This window comes from Acipenser ruthenus, chromosome 23, assembly GCF_902713425.1.
Source record: "Acipenser ruthenus chromosome 23, fAciRut3.2 maternal haplotype, whole genome shotgun sequence".
NCBI classification, from domain to species: domain Eukaryota; kingdom Metazoa; phylum Chordata; class Actinopteri; order Acipenseriformes; family Acipenseridae; genus Acipenser; species Acipenser ruthenus.
In genome coordinates, this window is record NC_081211.1 from 26,153,838 (window position 1) to 26,175,242 (window position 21,405).

A 21,405-nucleotide genomic window follows, 5' to 3' on the forward strand; every position below is an offset into this window, starting at 1 on the left:
AGTCTCTTAGCTATGGCTCTCCGCTAGAGTTATAATGAGGTTGCACTGTATTGCATTCACAGCTGTCAAGCTGGTTTCCTGAGATTCCATTAAATCTGCTCTTATTTGTTCTTCACAGATGATGAATGGTGACCAAGTCCACTTGATTGATGATTTAAACTCCTGAGGCTACACTGAACTCTTGAGTTGACATGCATCAATTGGACTTGCCAAAAAAACCTTTTTAGGTACATTTAATTTATATATTATTACACACATACACAGACACACACATACACCAACAGTGAAAGAACAGAGAACTCAAGAGGCATTGAGGCTAAACCTCTGATCACCATAGCAGAAGAGAGATTGAAATAAGCAGGTCATACATCCATGTAATATAAGGACTAATATAGAAGGGACACATTAACGAGGAGACATTAAAACTGCACAGAAGCATGAAGGGACTGGAACATTTCTAAACAAAAGCATGCACTGGAACTTTTTATATATACTGTACAGATCAAGTGTGAAGAATCAGGATAAGCCATATGCATAAAAAACAGGAACTGTAGACAATCTCAAACTACGGTATATTGTTACAGGCATCATAGAAGTGAGCCACTCTGGCAGAGTAATTAAAGGGCCACTGTACTATACATGTTGAAAGTAGTCAAATCGGGACTAGAGAAAGGATTAGCAGCCGTTTTAGGTTTCACCTCCGACTTTTTAAATGAGTCTTTGTGGCTTGAGTGAAGGTGGAAAGATCCAAACCACAGCAAGCGTATATACATCGTGGGAGGAACTGTACTTCCTGTCTGATAGCGGATCACATGACTGGGATATGTGACCTAGATTTCGATCTCCCTTTCGCTTAAAGGAGGAGGCTAAGAAAACTGAGCAGCCATTAAAGAATATTATATATTTAAACTAATAACAAAAGATAATACATTTTAAGATTTCTAATATAAATGGGAACAGATATTTGAAAAGGGTCCTTATTTCTTTGCGGCTTGTTTGGTGTCTGCCAAAAATATGTAGGTGCCAGTATATGTGTTGAAACTAAAAATACACGAGCTGTGATCACACACTTGACTGTTCACACTCCAAACACAATGCAATCTAACGCCTTGCTTGTTTACACAGTCTCTTCAGTAAATCAGAGGGAGGAGTACAAACAGATTTGCATGAAGAGAAAGTCAGCAGCTTGGGCTTGATAAGAGCAATTTTATTGCCTGCATGACAACTTATCTGCCCTGTTTTATGCACATTTTAATTAGCTTGATATATATATATTTTAAATAATGCCCTTGTTAACAGTTATTTTTGTAAACAGCCTTTGTTTTCTATTTGTTTATTAATTGATCAATTACTGTAACTAGAAGTCAGTATAAAACACCATATTAAAAGACAGAGTTCCATAGGTGAAGTTGCATTGATAAAATGTCATGCTTTTAAGCAACATAGAAGTTAATTTTTGTGTTCTTTTTAATTCCAGCATTTGGGTCAATGAATCACAAGCATTTTTCAAAAACATTTTCCAACACTCCCCAATAAATACATTGAAGTCCATGCACCAAATTTGAATCACGGGTATACCTTATAACCAGACTGAACTAATCACCGAAAGTTGAAAAAAAATAAAAAAAGACCGCACAATCACAATGCAAAGCCATCACCATAGTCTTGTACTATTATACAATTGCAAAAGGCATCTGAAAGCACCGACACTTGCTGTGCGTTAAAGTGCATATGAAAAAAGTGTAATTTAGTGGATACAGGTCATCAAATTGGTTTTTAAGAAAGGATGATGTTATGTAGGAGTGCACTGTAATGATTAACGGGAAAAGTTATTGTGCTCTTTCCTCTCAGCACACATTTTTCCATTTCTGCACCATGCTTACTGAGGATGCCCATCCAAATATGTGTCTGACTTTAGGGGTGTCTGTACCCTGCCCTTGTCAACCTACCCCCTTACCTGGATACCCATATTGAGTGTACTGAAGTGTTTACTGATAGTATCTACAATGAAAAGCCTCCATGTACTGTAATACACAGCGATCCCATGTAATGCTGCCTTCTCTAAAATCCAGATGCCTAGAGAGAGTGGAATAGCAAGCCCACTGCTGTTAGTAGAGTAAGTTGTGTAAAATATTTGCCCTACCCAATCTGCTTTATTCTTTTCCCCCGATCCCCCTTTAAGGTTCGTTTCCTGCAAGAGGGCAATATCAACTTTCAGCTTCTTTAAATCATCCAAAATAGTCATGCTATTAAAGTCTTAAATAGCTCTCAGATTCCACGATACTTAAAGAATTTAGGTCTATAATGCAAACAGCAGGGTACAGATTTGGACAGCAATAACCCAAAGGAGCCCAGACTCTGACCAGCGTCATGCAGGATGTATCTGTTGTTCAAGTATTCTAAATCTGCCATATCTACTCATGCTGGTATGAAAACGACCCTGTTGCTGGAGGCCACAACAGAATTATAGGAGTTACAATACACCCAATTGTAATCATTACAGATGGAGCCAGTTTTGACTAATTACAGCAATGAATACTCAACTAAACAAGCCTTAACTGCGATAAGTTGCATGTAGAAATAATATACAAGGTATGTACAATAATATTTATCCTTTTGCATGTCCTAATAAAAAGCCCTCTTTTATATGGGGGCTTGGAATTGATATGCATGCTTCCTTAAAAAAAAAAAAAAAGAACACAAAACAAAGACTGAGACGAAAGACTCGACACAATGCATAGATCAGCTATTGGATTCCGAGTGAACAGATGTGATTCACTTACATAGTTGTCTCTGGCTGACCAGCTTGGGTACAGCTGCATGTGGAGCTGCCTTTCTTTCCTGGCCAGCTCATAGTACTTGGCTTGTTCTTCTCTGGTAAGGGCATGCCACTGTAAAGAGACAAAAAAAGAGAGAATTCAAGAAATGCACACGCAAGAGGCACTGGAGGTGGAGGAAATAAGAAGGGGTCTCACTGATTCCGCTACCTCACTGTACTGCAAATGCAATTCTGTTATGTTGTTTTTGTTGGCTTATCGGGTCACTCACCCTTCTCCCCAAGATCTGGTTGATAGCGGCGCTCTCCTTCAGGGTGCACTCTGCTATCACCTTGGCACGCATCTCCTTCATGTACAGCATGAACGCATTCAGGGGCTTCTTGATCACCGGCTTCTTGGGCTCCTTCTCCCTCTTTGGCTCCTGATGTTGCTTCCTATTTAAAACACACACACACACACACACACACACAGAGTTAACCTGCCAACCTGGGACACGTGTTTTAATATTGAGGACGTGCTTTAAACCCTCTCCTGCAGCAATAAAATACACTTACATTTCATTATGTTGAATTGTTTGACTAATTTTGATTATTTTGAAATTTGATATTCTGGTTTCATTCATTTTTTGCTGTAAATGAATCATATTTAAAACAATAAAATACATACAAATGATATTAATAAAATAGTTGTTCTAATAGCACAGTAGCTAATAAACATATCTTTTCAGGAAAGGTACAGAGTATCACAGTATCAGAGAATAACATAGCAGGACTCCCAGTCGGTTTGTTGCTATTGGGTCATACATACACATACATGTTTCTGTCATACTGGTCATGCTCATGTTTGCCCGAAGGGGGCACTATTGCTGGGTGAGGGATCCCTGTAGAGTGCATGCCTGGAGGACCCAGCATCAGTGAGTGAGGAAACCTGGAAAAAAAGAACAGAAATTATGATGAATTCCAAGACCCTCAGTTACTGATACTCAGATAAAAACTTGAGAAGACTTGCCTTTCATTTTTTATTTTTTTTTAATTAGAAACAATGCTTAAATGTACCAAAAAAAAAATACACGCTAGGACTGGTATGCCAAAGCCGTCAAATAAATCTGAACACTGAAACTACTTTTCTTCTGGCACCAGGTGGCGCTCTATTTACACTGCAAAAAAAAAAACCACCAAAAAACCCAGTGGAGTCATTGTTTAATTCAACTTTAACATTGCATACCTGTATAAAACCGAAGACCACCATTGAAGAATAGAAAATAGGTACATTGAATGACATGGTTTTTGTAATTAGAAAAACTGATAGCACATAGACTAAAATCAACCCAATTTTAAGAGGAAAGCATTTATGCACATGATACTAAGCACTTGAGTTTTACAATATTCTCAGTTCACAGACAAAGCTACAATCCAACTTGTTGAGCTGAAGCACAGATGAGCAATTTAACAGACGAGGCGAAGCGATTTTAAAATGAATAACTATGATCTTCTAATAATCCACTATAAATACTGGCATAAAGCCATTTTATCTAAAATGATACTGTTATAGCGAGGGTAGCTAATGCTTGATGCGCTAACCTAACCAAGCACAGCATTCATAAATTAGGAGTAGCTGTGCGTTCTCTATACAATGCACAATTTTCCTTTCTTTAGTATTTTGGTTTATTCATGACATCCCTTCTGAAAGACCACATTGCCCATTATTATTTAAACCTAGTGATCACTGAATTCAACAGACGTCAGGAAATAAGACCCTCTTAATTGTGTGGAATAGAAAAAACGTCTTCCCGTTCTGCATTGCAAAGAATTCTTCAAAACAAAGCAAAACAAACCAAAAAAAAAACAGGCACACGGAAAGCAAGGCAGCGTCACTCCTGAAGGACAGTCATGACAGTGAGCACCACGGGAAGCCGCTTGCAACGGGGCAGGCGTAAGCATCAGCGAGGCAGGGGGGCGGCTGGTACCCCAGCCCGGCTCAGCCCATACCTACCTGGAGAAGGAAGAGCCGGCAGGGAGCCCTGAGGAGTACGGCTGCCTGAATCCGCAGGGAGCGATCGGATAAACAGGCTGACTTTGCCTGCGATTGGGGTAAGAGAGAATCGGTCAAGCTACTGGATAAAGCAGCTACATCAGCCAAGTTCGCTAGTTTTGATGATACACATCACTGCCTTTTGTTATCTTATGCGGTCCTTCGTGGATAAATAGAGAAGTTGATAGTCTTGATAACCACCACGGTGGACACTTCGGTTTGGCCCCTTCATATCACTTCAACCTTTCGTAAGTCGCTAATATAGATTTACTGCCAGGTAAGAGCCAGTGCCCATTGATGGTCACCCCTCTGATTAAGAAGTATGGATCTGAATCTAATTGTATTGCTTAATATAAACCAATAAACAAATAAAAAAATGAAATAACATTGCAACACCACCAGCTTCTTAGACTCCTTGAGACAAATACTACTACTAAAGACAAGCACGAGACAACAACACCTCAAAGGCTGATTGCTGCTGAGCCTCTTTCTGAAGGAAATCCCTTGAGAACACGGGACAAACACCGCGAACACAATGGCCGGGTCTCGCGCCTCAAGGTTATCAGCAAAACCACGGCGCTTTGATGTATTAACAGCCCACTAGAACAGCAGTGGGATGTCCTCCAGTTCAAGGTCAGGGGAAGTGGGTATGTTAATAGGTAAAGGAACAGGGCCTGTGAAGTCATTGGCTCCCCATTCATTCGGAGCAGCTCCCTTATCAGGAGCTATTCATTTGCAAATCAGCGAGTCATTGGGCCAGTTAAGATGCACATGGCTGAAGTGAGAAGCACAGCCTGGCTGGTGCATTGCACTTGGGGGGGGGGGAGGTAAGCTTCCATTCAGTTCAGTTAATAAATAAATACAACTGACTTTAACCTAACCGAATCCCAGCACACTGCATTTAGTTGTCTTGTCGTTTTTTTTTTTTTCTGATTAAGGAATTACCACTGTATTTCTGCAGTTTACCTGCTTTTCCCATGCATATACTGCACTGTGCATTTACCACGGTGTTAACCATGCTTTACCATAATTGTCATGGGTTATTGCCAGTTATTTTGAATATGTTCTACTACACTTTGCTGTGATTTTACCACAGTATATTGCATTCAACTTGAGACGTATGATGATGGTAAACATTGACAAAGAGTTGTGAAAGAGCAGAGCTAGTCTGAGTTATATTAGCCCTACAAGTAATCAGTCATTAGAAAAATAATTCCCTTGTGCCCATAACAAGACTTTGGAAAACTAACAAACAAACCTAAAATCTCACAGAGAATTCTACATATTTTTTTAATTTTCAAAGAACTTGGAAATTACCCTCAAAGCTTTTTATAAAGCAAATATTCCAGAAGATGTTTTACCATAATAATAATTACAAAAAAAAAAAAACTTCCGCAATGCAAATATTTTATTTACGAAAGCTGTACAGCATGTGCATCTGCCTTAACATCCCTCTGGTTTGAATCTATAAAACACGCTGGCATCATTCTTTCATGAGCTCTTCAGCAGTAAATCATTGTGATATAACATATGGAAAGTTGTAAGCAGCAGGGTGGATCAATGCTATACATTTCTGCCTCTATACCAACAACAGCAGCAGTAAGGGTCTTGCACATGTATGCCACTCTAGGACTCACCCATTTGAACTGCCGCCCCCCCTACCCCCCCTCCCACCCTGGCAGCTTTCCCATCTGGATCTTCTTCTAGTCATTTTCCCTCCCCCGATATGCACATTTGTGGGAATTGAGAAGTTAAATTAAGTACCAATGTCTATTATAAACCCTTCAGGATCAATGGCTCCTTGAACCATGCGTATTGCTGATAGAGAAAATAATGCAGTTTTAGTTTGGTGGTGGGACTGAAGTAGTATACCCTGAAAGGAAAAAGACTCTCAAGAGTTAAATTGACATATAGAATAAGAAAAGATCATGAAAACATCTTTACTTCAATTCTCTTTTCTCTAAATAGTCGTCCATTTTCTAGTGTTTTGCAATGTTTATAACACCTTTCTCAGGGGAGCGTGTGTTCCAATTCAACAGGAAATGATGTGGTGGTACTTAATTACATTTGAATTGCTGTCACTTATTATATAAAAGTATTACACAACAGGGATGGGAAAAAAAGACTCCAATTGCGTAGCAGTTTGTTCCATTCCTGGTTTAATAAGACTCATCGAAGCTTGTTATCTAGACACACTGTGGCTAATCAAGCTCACAGTAAAACCTGGAATGGACCCACGACCAAGATGAAGAACTGGACAGCTGAATTTCATTTAGTAGTTTACAGAAGCGTGTAGACAAAACACTGCGATCTCTCTCATTAGAAGACCTTTGCTTATTATCTCTGTTTGAGTGAGAACAGCCTCCTCGGACAGGCAGGCTGGCTGGCTGGCTGGCTATCTCCCCCTGTGTCTGCATGGAAGAGCTTGCCACTTACCATCCCATGGGAGGGGTGATCTGTCCCACACCACCTGGAGGGAGGGAATAGAATCCAGAGAGGTCCTGCGACTGGGGCCTGTGAACGCCTGTAGGGGAGACATCAAGAAAGTTCACAATGGAGCCGGTCTGCAGAGCCTTCATTAGCGCACTGGGAACCTGCTATTACACAGGGCAATCAGAACAGTGGCTGTTTGCAGATTGAGGTCAGGGACAGATACAGAGATACTAAAACTAACAATGTGGTCTCTCATTTGAAGCAAGCTTCAAACGAGTTCAAGACAGAGGCAATGCCAGGTTACTGTACCCTCAAACCACTAACTAATGTCCCCATGCATGAAGTGTGTCCTCCAGTGTCTTCAAGTTTGATGTAGTGTCAAAAAATAAGGGAAAAAAAATATCAAGGTAATATTTGTAATACATCTTTCTGAAATTGTAGAAGGAAAGTAGAAGGAAATCTTATTCTGGAGAGAAATTTTACCAGCATTTCTTCTGAAGGAATGTAGGATATAAATACATTTTGGAAGACTCCTTCCCTGGGGGACGTGTACTCTGATAAAACTAGGAGTTCAAACAAGGCAAGCGAACCCCCCACTGAGATTACAAAACCAATTAAAATATTACATTTCCATTGATGTTGCCTCGTCGGCTTTAAAAGGAGAAGAGGCAATGTCACGGTATATTCTCTTCAACGATCTCCACCACGCATCCTGGAAATTGCCTAACTGCGTTAAAGAGTGTGCAAGGCAAGGGTTAATTTGTGCCGGATTGCACCGGATCCCACCTGACATGTACAATAAAAAAAAAAAAACACACACTTTCCTGCTCCATGAATTGAATGACGAGTGTATTGCAACACCTAAGAACATGACTGTTTGTTTTTCAAAACACAAACGTGTTGTCACTCCTGTTCATCTGATTAGTCAGCCGGCCGCTGGTACCGCTCAAACATGAAGACAGGGCGAGCGACTGTGGGCATACCACCAACAATAAGACCTGAAACCTCGGTCCACAAGCATATCTTGAAGCCTATCTGGGAAGCTACTGTAAATCAAGGGCAGCACATTAGATCTAGAAACAAAAATGCGACCCGTCTTCCTAAATTATAAGATCCAGTACCTTTTTGTTTACAAACTAATCCGTGGTGCAAGGTACACATTTTATTTCAGTAGAAGAAAGGAGCTAAAATCTTCATACCATTGCTAAATAAACTGTAAAAATCCCTTACAATATGATGTCTTAAATACAAGGCCAATACAATGTATACCAAATGATAGCAAACTGCTTCCTGTTGATCGTGGAGATTTTCTAGCAAGCTTTTGCTCATGTGCAAAATTCTTACCACTTGATATATATATATATATATAACATTTATTTAAATAGTTATTGTAAGTTGTTTATTTTACGTAAACATAGAAGCAACCACTTCAATCCCAGCTACAAAAGTTTGGTAATGGATTTTTAAATCTTCGTTTTTATGTATTAGAGGATATTACTAGAGGGTATTATTTTCACCGCTTTCCGTTTTTGCTCGCACAGAGATTACTGTACTATTATTATGATTTTCATCACCTACAAAACCAATGCAATCACTTCTGCAGTCCCGAGACAAAACCCTGAATAAAAAGGCTTTCAGACATCTTAAACGGGAAGTCATTTGTCAGCAGTGAGCACCTAGTACTTAACAAAGCCTTAAGGTACCATATACTTTGTAAAAAGAATGCGGCAAATGACTATAATTTGACATTGCTGTGGGCTTGTTTCTGGATACTGATTGCTGTGAAGCTGTTTAACAGGAATGTAACTCAGTGGAGCCCCCCCACTGTCCACCCCCCCCCCCCCCCACCAAAAAAAAAAAAAAATTATAAAGTGCCAGTTCTCACGTTACACACCACTCACAAAATCCACATCACAATGCAGTTCATGTAGATGGCTACCAGCAGTTCATTTTTCACTGCTGGTAGCCATTAAATTGCCAGGCGTGTTTTTCCCCCAGTGTTTTGTAGGTATGAATGTCATTTTAAAAAAGCCGGTATACACGCAGATTGATTTTAAATTTGATTCCCAGTCGGAGCTCAGACGTTCCAGAGGGCATCTACCGTCTATTAGCGCCCGCTAGACCTGGAAGCTGATTGGCTGACGGTACTGAATCGTTTTCTAACGCAGGTTAATGTTTTTCAGGCTGTCCCTAACTTTATTTTGTGCATGAAAGCCTGTGTGCTCCTTTCTAAATTCAGCACCGTCACGGTCTTTACTACGCTTTACCGTACTGCAGTGCTATGCCTGCCTGTGCTTAGCATGCATTGTGCTTTCGTATGCAATGGTACAGCACAGTAAAGTAGAGATCTTTTTGTTGTTTCACAGCCATTAAACTAAACATCAGGTACTGCTACGCTATTCAGTTAGGGGATCATCAAAAACATCTGTGTGATACAGTGGCGTGCTGCATACAGAAAACTTAAAGGGATGCACAGTTCATCCGCATGTAATACTAAAACTCGAACTGCATTACTCAGACGCAGAAAACGTATCAGAACCAGATTGTCTAAGATACTGCCTTTGTGGCAAGATTAAATGAACAATGCTAAGTGGGGAAAAGGCACAAAACGAGACTATTTTTTTTTTCTTCAAAAATACTGAAACTGAAGAGGCTTCAGCACATGTGCTGGAGGGCAGTATGACTGCATCCTGCCCTGTACTGTATCTGAAACCTACAGCTGTGTGACTGTAATTGCTGTTTACAGCGACAGTTACTGTATGTCAACAGCCCTGTGGTGATGTGTTCTGGTACGGTTCCTTAAATATCTATTTCTTAATTTTCCCTTTTAATACTCATTTATGATATGTTCCGTCATATCTGGTAAACGCTTGATTTAAAAGGGGGAGTTTGGCTCATTTCTTTTTTAAATAGTTAAAAGCTTTTTTTTATAGTGGGCTTGATGAAAACATTCAGACAGTGTTCTTTTGGGAAACAAAACTGCCTTGCTATTCCTATTCCTGACTATTCCTAGCTATTGGTCAGTCAAATAGCCTAATACACAGGGATGCTTCTTTTACTTCTGTGAACCCAAAAACGACAGCTGGTTTTTGTTGAACCTTCCTTTGATTTGTAACCATGTACTCATCAAGCTCACAAGACTGCGCACCCTGCTCATATCTGACCTGGACGGGCTACACAATTAACCCCGTCATCCACTGCGAGTCACTGTCTGTGAGTCAGGTCTGGCCAATACTGCAGCAGCAGCTTCTGAGGTCTAGACTAGGAGCAATGTGTCTCAGTACGCCCCTTTGGGACAATGTTTTGTCAATCGAAAATGCAGCTTGTTAACTATACAGGAAGACATAAGAGAAGGGCAGGGCAGCAACTCTGTTACCAAGATGTGATCTGCTCGGTCTGCTCTGAGCTTTCTGAACACATGCTGCACCTGCACATTGACAGCATGACCACCTATTGCTGATAATGTACCGTTTTCTGTTCAGATCTGTTCTTTTGGTAATTTTAAAGTAAATGTGTTGTTCTGTATACTAGTTTGTGTTACTACTGTGGTGAAATCCAGTAGACTACTGATAAAACAAATTACAGCAGGCCTAACACTGATATAATTACAGTAGGAAACTATTCTCCTTTTTTTTTTTTTTTTTTTTGCTTTTTTTTTACTGTAACTCGTAAACACTTTATACTTGAGTGTTTTTTTTTAAAATTACTAAACTATAACTTTTGTTACAAGCCTTTAATACAGAAAAAAATCATATCGATAAGAGTCTTACAGTTGTGCAGTATATTCTTATCTTTAATTGAATTCAGAGACTAACGGTCTTCAATATAATTGCTTCCAGCGTTTTGTGGGGGCTGCTCTACCACTATAGAGGTTCCGTATGCTTTGTGGCTATTTGAGATCCCACGGGACATTGAAAGAAGCAGAAACCACTTCAAGAGCATTGTGACTACAGAGACCTAAAAGAGGAAGACTGATTCTGTTACTGGTGAGTGTTCAAAGAGCTTTAAAGTTGCGGCTAAGAAAGCAAAGGGGATCACTATACGATGGAGCGAAGCCCTAGCATCTCATGGATGTGTGACGACATTGCTGAAACAAACAACAACAGAAAAATCGCTCTTCGTGTTTCGGTTGTGCTGTTTCTATACCAAATGCACATGGACTGAGATGTTCTTGGAAGCTCCCAAGAGCAGGGTTAAAGTGCCAGGCTTTACTCTGAAATCTTGCGAGAAAAGGAAGGAAGCTGAAAGCCACAGGACGTAACTTTTCTGTTCTTTCCACAAGTAACTGGGCCAGTCAGCAGCAGTGCCAATAGTCAGTGACATTTCTGTGTCCCAGTTGCACCCACACACATAAGAAAGTCCTTGGTTTGATAACGACAGTTTCTCTGTGTCATCTCAACTCTTTTTTAGATCAACTCACAGCCTTACAAACGAAACAAGCGGAAAGTAGTTTTGGATTGAATACCAACACTTTTTTTTTTTTTTTTTTTTTTTTACTGTTCAGGTTTCTTAAATTAGTTTTGGCATTGAATCTTTCCTTTGTTTTTGGGAATGATATACGACATGCCACAGTGATGAGACACCGGGCTTAAGATTTACTGTACTAACATACTGCTTTTTTATGGCATTTTAAATACCATATTGATCCCTACATAAGAAAGACAAAGAGCAGGAGGCAGAAACTCCTCCACATGAATCTGCAGGCTGCAGGGAATGTGAACGCTGCGTCAGGAGTCAAATAGACAGGGTTATAAACAGCAATCGCAACCCCCTCCCTGGTTCTCATGTATCCCAGCATACCTGGCTTCTGGCTCATGTCTGCAGGTAGATGCGGTGAGTTTGGGTTGAAGTGATCGTTGCTGTAGGGGAGGAGGGAGGTAAGTGGATGCATCCCATGGGACTGCTGCACCACAGAAACTTTGTTGGACTGAAAAACAGAACAGAACGCAGCGTTAGTGCAAGAAAACCATTATTCTGATCTTCTTTATACTTCTTTTTAAAATGTACAGTTCTGTAAAGCAACCTCATTAATAGTACCATTTTTTTTTTTAATGATTTCCCATTCCCCTTCACCAGACCCGGACTGACAGATTCTGAAGCTGCTTTTGCGTTGAGGATACAACAAAGTTTTACTAAAGACCAATCTTAACTGTAGGGGTATCAAGGACACAAAAGGGGTTCATTGGAAGCCTATAGGCCATATTCACAAAACGTTTTGTTGGGGACTGTTTTACTCCAGTTCATTTGTAGTCATTTATTCATGTTTGTAGTTCATGAAGCTTTCTTCTGACTGTTTTAGAGAGAGGGTTGGAGGGTTATTGTCATTTTGCTAAGCACCGTATTTAACCCAAAGAGAATGTTTAGAAACTCAAAAAACATTCCTTTTGAGGCCAGTTATTTTTGTGTGTGTGTTTAATTTTAACCACACAAGGACTCCTCGGCACATTTCACCACCATTCAAGGAAGCGTCTGGATGCACTTTGGCAGTCTTTTGCTTTTGCCAGCGGTAACTCGTTATCAGGTTTAGGCAGTCTGTCAATTTGTTAACAAACGAGCATTCAGCAAATGCAGATCAATCACAAAAAACACGACCCACACCTGTCTGTGCAATCCTAAATTTGATTTGCTTTTGAAAGAGCTAGAAAGCAATTGCCATTTGGTCTTCTGAATTTACTACTGTATATATATATATATATATATATATATATATATATATATATATATATATATATATATATATATAGATAGATAGATAGATAGATAGATAGATAGATAGATAGATAGAGAGATAGATAGATAGATACACACACACACACACACACACATATATATATTAATGCTTCCTGTCATTTTCAGAAAGCAATCAACAGTCATTGAAGTGGTTTTCCATGTGTATGCCTTATTATGTATGCCCTCTGAGATGAAATAAGCAATCAGCTAACTCATTTAATGTATAATTATCAGCTACCCTCTAATTAAAACACCCCTTACAACTTGGGATAATTATGTTTTCTGTAATTTCAAGACACACAGGCAGCAGGTGTGTGAAAGCTCTGACTTTCTTCAAACTTAGGTTGATTTTTTTGTAGGTATGGCATCAAAGAAAATTCCCAATTAGACAGTAAGGCTTTTAAAGCACAACGCAGCCACAGTTTTCAGCGCCTTAAATCTAATTTGACATAAAAGGAAATCTATTAGCATATTGGTATTCTCTTTTATCTGATGTTTGTTTGAAGAAGAGTGTGCCATTAGATAAAAGAGTCAACTGTAGCTTAAAGAAAAGCATGCTGGGAAATAAAGATCGCCTTGTATACCCTGCGGAACAAGGGGGGATCTTGACCACTTACACTTTTGATGAATGTAGTTACAGGATATTTGAATGCATTGCATGCTCTTCTGAATACAAATTAGTGGCATTGAGAAATGCACCGACGTTTCAGTAAAATAAATAATTAGATGTTCTCACTAAAACTGGGGTAAAACGGGGTCAACCAAATAAAAATTAGGGTCCGGCGTTTTAGCAACAATTTGTGCAATGCAAATTCAACATTTTTTATGACAAAAAATGATTTGCAAAGTATTGAGGTCTTTTACAAACATGAAAGGTATATAAAAAAATCAAGGGCTCAGGCAACTTCAACTAACTTGCAAAAAATGACTTTCTGCAGCTGCATGCTACCCCCCCCCCCCCCCCAAAACCCCTCAAGCAAGCCTAAAATAAAATAAAGTACCTTCAGATGAATTTGGAAACAACCTGCCCGAGAACAGAAATGACTTGGCCCCTCACTGTCACTAACCATATACTGTAAGAGGAATGGGCTGCGAAGCTGACTATATCTCACCATCACTGTGTCGATCTCTGGTGTGGTTTTCGCATCAGTCTGTGGGATAACGTGAGTGCATAGCATTAGTCATCTCAGTTTCAAGGCATCCCGCTGCGGGGGGGACAACGACTGCAAGACTTACATTAAAAAAAGGAGCGGGGACCGGGCCCGTTGCTTATTACCTGGCTACTTTCACATCTCATTCAGTGAAACGTACTAATTGTTAATTGCGATAAAAAGTGGGTGTTCCTTGTTTTAGGTTTTTTTGGCTCGCAATGGAAAGCAATTGTGAATTACTGTAACCAAAGACAAAGCAGGTTTCCTATATGATTGAAAAGAGCAGAGTGTTGGTTTCCTCGGTCTTCATCACTTAACTCTCTCTTCTCGTGTGGCTCCACAGTGGTGGGCTCTCATTTCATGTTACAGCTACCGCTGAGTATCCAGCTCAAGCTCCTTCAGTTTAAACCTATGTTTCTGCAGCCCCTGAATTATCTTCATGGGCCAGGGTGGCACGTTCAGTGTTGGAGGAATAGCCCGTGTAACTGCACAGGGTCCCGCGCTCTCAGAGCGCCTCGGAGCAGTTTGAACGTTTGGAAAATAAATATTAAACACTGCTAATATCTTTCATGTTGATATTTGCAGATCCTTCATATTCATATTCTTGGAGCTACCTCTGCCAGTAATTCAGTTTTTTATCCTCCTTTGTTTCAGCAGGTAACGCTATCCTCTTAATCCTGTTTTAACTTCTGCGATCGCAGAATCACTGAAATCCTGCAGGTACTGCTGATTAAACTTGTTATCTTGTGATTAAAATAGTGTAGTTTTATGTTTACAAACAAGTGTTACTTTCAAGGGGGGGGAGGGGGCAAAATAAGGTTTTCCTCTTCCTTCACTGGGCACGTTCAGTGAAGTATGAAGCACAATCTAGAAATGAAACCTACACACCCACACACAGGAGATGCATGCAGCAGGGTACAGAGAAAGGAAAGCACACAAGCGCTCATCCGGACATGCTCAACACCGTATTGTGCCGATGTAAATGAATTAAGCCACTGGTCTATTTTAAGGCTGATTCCTTTTGCTGGATTAGTCAGTTCCCTATGATGATTCATTGTATCCAAGTTCGACTAACCTTTCCTTCAGTCAACTTGCCCTGAACAGTACTCATCTTTAGCAGTGAACCCATAATCTGTCAATTCACTTCAGATAGCTATTATATGAACAGACTCTTCAGCACACCTTGTTATTATAACAGATATAAATGACTAGCTTAAAAAACAGGCAATTTGTTTTCTTCTGTTGCTCAGTCTAAGCACTCTTCTCTCATCAACCCGTCCTTAAACATATAACCCAGCGCACACCTCTGAACGGCCACTGCTCTAGTCCATGTGAAGAATCCATGTGTTCTGCTTGCCTCTGTTCATTACAGGCTTCAAAGCTTTTGAGGCATTTAAAGCTGAGGCAGGTGCAGGTAAATGTGGTGCACTATTGCTATCTGTTATTATAGATTTTTCATTTTTTCCTACATGAATATGCATTCATATGCATACTTCACTTAAGGCAGCATGAAAATCGATCCAATTTTGAACGCATTGTAAAATACACCCAGGGAGACAGAGTCTAAGCAAACTGATTTGCCGCATCATATCTCCGGACTTATATAAATGATTTTACCACTTCAATGCCCACAGCAGCGTGTTAATATCAACTGACAAGTGTGAGGGGTTCCAGTTTCAGCTGTGACTCTCTGCATTCTGCATGCTGCTGCCCTGCCAACAACTCTTCAAAGTGAGGTACAAGTGAGGCTTGAACTGTTCGGTTTTTATTTTCCAAATCTCTACCTCCCTTTAAATGTTCATTAGTAGTTGTTAAGATGTGTCTGCATTCTAATAAAGAGAAAACTATTCACTAAAAACTGGGTTTAAGATTTTTTTTTCTTTGCTACAAATCAAGGAGATTTTAAATGCTGGACTTGCTATCAGTGTACACTCCGTACTGGGTATTTTATGCTGAAAAGAAAATCTGCCAGGACAACTCTGTTAAACGAGTGAAAATAACAAAAGCACAGCGATAAACTAGGTGACTGCAAGAATGAAATGCAATTAGGATCAGCGATGAGCACTTAATGTAATTTGTCACGTCTGTTTGAAATAAAAATGAAACGAAACAGAATCAGGCTCAGTCAAGATAGGAAGGTAAAAACAAGTGACTTTTTTTGTAATTAACAACTTTTTCTGAGTTTAATTAGGAAACAGAATTGGGTCAAAATAAGTTCAAAGGAACGTCATGTGATCAAAAATAAAAGCGTAAAACTTCAAGCCCTATGTATCTACGTATAAGCCAATTTATTTTCAAATACTAGACTGCAGTCTTGCCTTTGAGTGTCAATTACCAGATTTATTTCTATTTAAACCTGCTGTAATACACACAAGTTAGGGTCACAAACCGGTGCTAGAAAGCGTTGAAGGATGAATCAACGGAACAGGCAGTAAACCATTTGCCCCAGAGTCTCAAATCGTTTCTTCAGCACATAGCTCTTGCACGCATCGAAGGTATGGTTCTGTGCACGACGCACAAGATCTGCTTAACTGTCTGCTTTTTTTAGACTTCATTTTGGTTAAACACGTCTTTTTTTTTTTGTCAAGTCTTCAAAAGGGTTTTGCCATCGTTTTTGTATTATAAGGACTGCGGCAGTACTATGAACAATGTGGTACCAATGAAAAGTTATTTACCGGTATATGATCATATCTAAATTCCCCACAACTTTTCACACGAGATGGGTTAAATATACGAGTATAACGTACATTTTATGACTAGTAGGGGAGAATACCTATGTTACCAAAAAGAGCAGATAGGTGGCAGCATTTATAGAAGTTGATGGCCTAACTCATTCACAAGACTCACAAGGACAATAGTTTTGGGGGTTTTTTTTTGCAATTGTAATGAAAATAAACAGAATCCCTTCTGCAACTTTTTTTCGACTTATATGGACTTGTATACCAGAATTGTTAAAAACTGTTAAAACAAGACAGACAGGTTAAATGTGTGTACAAGATCAGAGAGGTTGTTTACTTGAATTCACATTGTCAACATTTTCTTTTGTACTGCACCTACACGTGGATTAAAGGTTATGCACATTTTCCATGACATAACTTTTGTTTTGTAGTTTTCTAAAAAGAAAACCAAATGCTGTCAGGCGGGTGACATGACTCCCACTGTTCAAAAACTCTGTGACTCAAATGCGACTCCCAATTTCACTCCCAATCAAACCGAGGACCTTCTCGTGAAGAGGGGGAGCAGGAAAGTGAAAATTCAAGTTGTTCAATTGTTTAAGTCTGTCATCCCCAACATTTGACCAAAGGGATATAGTAGTCTCAAATAACCTGGGAAATACAACACCAATACTACTAAAGTATTCATGGCCAGAAAGACAAGTCTTGAACACACTGCTGTATTATCAGAAACTCTGACATTGACATTCAAATAGGCCCTAATTGGAAACACATATACACTGCCTCTCTTAAACACCATATTAAATGCTGCCACAGAACAGCGAAATAATGTGGGTAATAAACCACCATTGAACCTTTCAATGTGCTTGTATAAATAATGTACAGTACCTGTCGATGGATTTGTTGAACTGTTTTTTTTTTTTTTTATCCCACTAACAGCATTAGGTATCAGGTTTAGTACAGTACATGTGAGAAAAGTATTTTATGTCACAGTGCAAAATGTTGTGCATCCACCATCAAAAAAATAAGCAAGATCCACAGAAATAAATTCTCCATTGGTACGTCAAACTCTGCGGAGTAAACGAAAAAAAAAAAACGAGCCACAATTCAAAATGAAACCCCCTGCTCTTCAGTTTTTGGAAATGTTATTGGTGAAATCTGTATTTTTACTGACATGGGAAACACCTTGGCGTTCTAAATGAGACCGAAACGCTTCCATCCAATATTGAGAAAAACACACATGACTAGAGTTATTAATTTGTGAAGTCCTAGATGACATAACAGCAGCTGTTTAAAAGCTCTCCTAAAACAGGGAGTGAAAATAACTGGCTTTCCAGCAGCTCAAAGCTATCCAAGGGAAGGAAAGAACAGTTCACACGTGACATAATGACTTAATGTATACCACTGGAAATAAGCCATTTTGAAACTGAACAGCACTTATAACTGCCCAACATCCTTTGTAAGCTTTTAAAGTGACCTCAGAAGAATCAGATCACTAAGAACGCCTGGTCTTAGTCAAGGTTCAAAAATCCCAGGTGTTGGTAGTCTATCTGCAGCAGAATCATTACTTCAAATAGGAAGTACTTTCAACACTAATTTGCAAGAGCATAAAAGGGTCTACACAATATAGAGTAGAATTGAAACACAACTATCATTGCATGCTTCCTTAGCCTTTCTCAGCATTTGAAATAAGCTGTTTCTGCAAAGAAGCTGTTCACACACCGATAAAACACACACTGCAACTTTATTTACTGTGATACCTCCATATATTTATAGGGAGCATAACTACTAGATGACTGAGCACAACAGAACAGTACTGATTCCAAAAGCTTTTTAGCTACAAGTTGTTATTTGCAATTAGGATTCTAAAACAAATAAGAAACAACCTGAGATTACTTACAGCACAAACCCCCCAAATGTTTGATTTCTTAATTTTGGATGCTGTAAGTTTATTGGGTGCAGCAGCTTAGTGCTGTTGGTGGTAATTTCCATGCCCTAACTCCCAGTTCAAGTGTCCCACAGCAGAACTGTTGAAGCACCAGAGGAAGGGGGCGTGCACCTTCTTGAGTGCTTGCTTTTGGAACAACTTGAAGAGCTCTTTATTAAATGGCATGGAGATAATAACATCAAAGGGCTTCAAGAGAAGAAGACATACCTCTTGAAGGAAAATATTTTCCAGTTTCAGCATTGCTTGCTGCCGCACCCAAACAAAAGAGAAACTCCTACTACCCAAGGGAATTCCAGGACAGGAGGGAGCTGTGGTGAGTCCTGCTTGGGACTGTAGGTAGGACTGCTGTGCTCCCAGGATGTTATAAAAGCCATCTGCACCATGGAATGGTTGGTTGACCCTCTGGTTAATACACTTTGCTGTGTAAGTGGGTACAAGTATGAATATGTATATAATAATACCCTCGAAGTGGAAACTGAAAGTAAAGAAAGATCCTCCTACTGTAGGTCAGTCTGGCCCATTTTATATCATATGAATTGTTCACTTTTCAATCTTGATGTTGCCCAAATAAAAGTAAAAAACATTTTGGTGAACAAATCCTGGGTGTGGATACGCTTTGTTGCTGATATATTTATTTCACCCAGCACTGGATTCTAACGAGTGGTACCTTGACTTTACTGCACACTTCTATTTTGAAAAGCATGTAGAAAGGGCACTGCAATGTGAATGCAGCTTTCAGCTGCTGTTGATCAGCGAAACCACTCCAAAAGGTCAGTTGGATTTACTTTAAATTCGGATAATTTAATCTACACCTACACTGGATAACTTAATCTGCTAAATCTCCCATTGCAGGTTACCTGTCTGTTTTTTTGTTTGTAAAAAGTAAAAGAAATATAACACCTACACCTAATTACATCAAACTGGACCCTACTGAAGTGAGGTGACTTACTCCAGTAGTTCCAATGTCTTCCATTCTGATTTCCAACAGATTTCTATGCGTACCAATGAAGTATTAAAGCCGGATGTATACCTTGGAAAGTTGTTTAGGGAGTTTTCTATAATGGCTTGAGGCGCAGCGTTTACGCAGTTTTATTTAGGTTGATGCCAATTATTATTATTATTATTATTATTATTATTATTATTATTATTATTATTATTATTATTATTATTATTCAATGTTTTATTAAATCATTTAGGCTAAAGATACATTAATGTAACCTGCAAAACAAAGTTATCTGCTTAGTAGGAGTGGAGTGAGGTCATGTGGGGTCATAGCTACAATTTAATTCTTGTGTTATCTTTTTCTTGTCTTCTTTTTGCTAACAATCTTGTCTCCTGAGATAAAACTGCTTCTTTTTTCAGACAAAAAGCAAGGCGACTCTCCAGGGAACTGCAGACTCGTAGACACCCTGAAGACGGAAGTCGAGCAAAAGCATTCCTCATTTCTCACTTTCAAAGATATGAAGATGTTTATCCAAATCCCCAACATTCAACAAACTTGAACTGCTCTGGAGGCCACATATCTCAGGTTTCAAAATAGACAAGTGAAGCAACTCTTTGATTGCTCATTCCAGGCCGAATACATGCCAGATTTTCCGTTCCGAGAGTCAGGTATGTGTGCCATAGCTATAAAACAAACAAACATAGCTACTTTTTCACTAGGACGAAATGGGCAGGCTTCCCAGTTAAAGAAATATTCTGGAGGTAAAGGGCAAGTTGGAGTGCCAAGACTACCAACAGGTCTTGTTGGTTGTCAATGACGTGCCCCAGTTAGTGGAAGAAACTTGAAATATTGATTCTTATCAAATGAATATCTCACTGACAGCCCTTGACTGGTCCCTTGATATGCATGGCTTTCACTCTTTGAAAAATATCACAGTTCAGAGGTCACACAGAGCTAACAATCGTGAAGTTAAATTAGTTCAATAAGATTGTCTGCTAAATTCCACTTCTGTGAATTTATCTGACTAAGTGGATACCCTATGTTACATTCTAGAACAAGCAACAGTAAGCCATCACTGATACTAGCTTATACATTAACCAGGTCTCATGGTTCTACAGTAGCTAGAAGATACCCTGCTTGAGCAAGACTGCTGGCTTTTCTCTCTTGATAACCTTTGGCCTTACCTTTCATCACAAGACTAATGACAGGGAAGACTGAAAACTCCTTAAATCCTCCTCCCTCCTTTAAGCTGAAATGCCCACAAAGAAATTCTGATCACTGTTTTCTAGGAACCTGGACCCTACTGACGATACCAAAGCTAACCAGGACTGATTTCAAGTAAAACAACACAAATTACTTTCATAAGACACTAGATTCTGCTTTTGTTAATCTCATAGCACTACATCGTAATTGTAGTTACGTCCTCAAAATTTGTTTTGTTACCAGCTGGAATATTTTTTTTGTTTAGTTTTCTTTTATGTTGGGGGGTACGGACAGATACATTGTCTCAGTAACTTTGCCACAAGCTTTTAAATGTGAAAATCAACATTCCATAAATCAGCTTACAAACTACTGTTTTCCAATTACTGCGGGCATTTCCTTACACATGCCAACTGGTCATTATTCCGACTAGATAGCGTGGGAAATTCTGTTTTTTTTTATAACATTTCAATTCTTTCTTGTTCTGATTCTGGTGACTGTTTTACCCAAGGTAGAC

General features: G+C 39.3%; 1 protein-coding gene across 16 annotated transcripts in view; it reads right to left on the bottom strand.

Moving 5' to 3' along the window:
* LOC117413262 (transcription factor 7-like 2) overlaps positions 1-21,405 on the bottom strand; it is a 48,151-nt gene that overhangs the window by 6,044 nt on the left and 20,702 nt on the right. For 4 of the 16 annotated variants that reach the window (XM_034022172.3, XM_034022180.3, XM_034022184.3 and 1 more), the window contains exons 4-10: positions 12,042-12,168; positions 7,245-7,332; positions 4,770-4,856; positions 3,585-3,704; positions 3,049-3,211; positions 2,784-2,891; positions 2,144-2,191 (exon numbers count right to left, since the gene is read on the bottom strand). In XM_034022172.3, coding sequence (XP_033878063.3) covers positions 2,144-2,191; positions 2,784-2,891; positions 3,049-3,211; positions 3,585-3,704; positions 4,770-4,856; positions 7,245-7,332; positions 12,042-12,168 — 741 coding nt within the window. The remainder of the gene's footprint in view (positions 1-2,143; positions 2,192-2,783; positions 2,892-3,048; positions 3,212-3,584; positions 3,705-4,769; positions 4,857-7,244; positions 7,333-12,041; positions 12,169-21,405) is intronic. The other 12 variants (XM_034022174.3, XM_034022182.3, XM_034022185.3 and 9 more) reach the window with 6 other exon arrangements.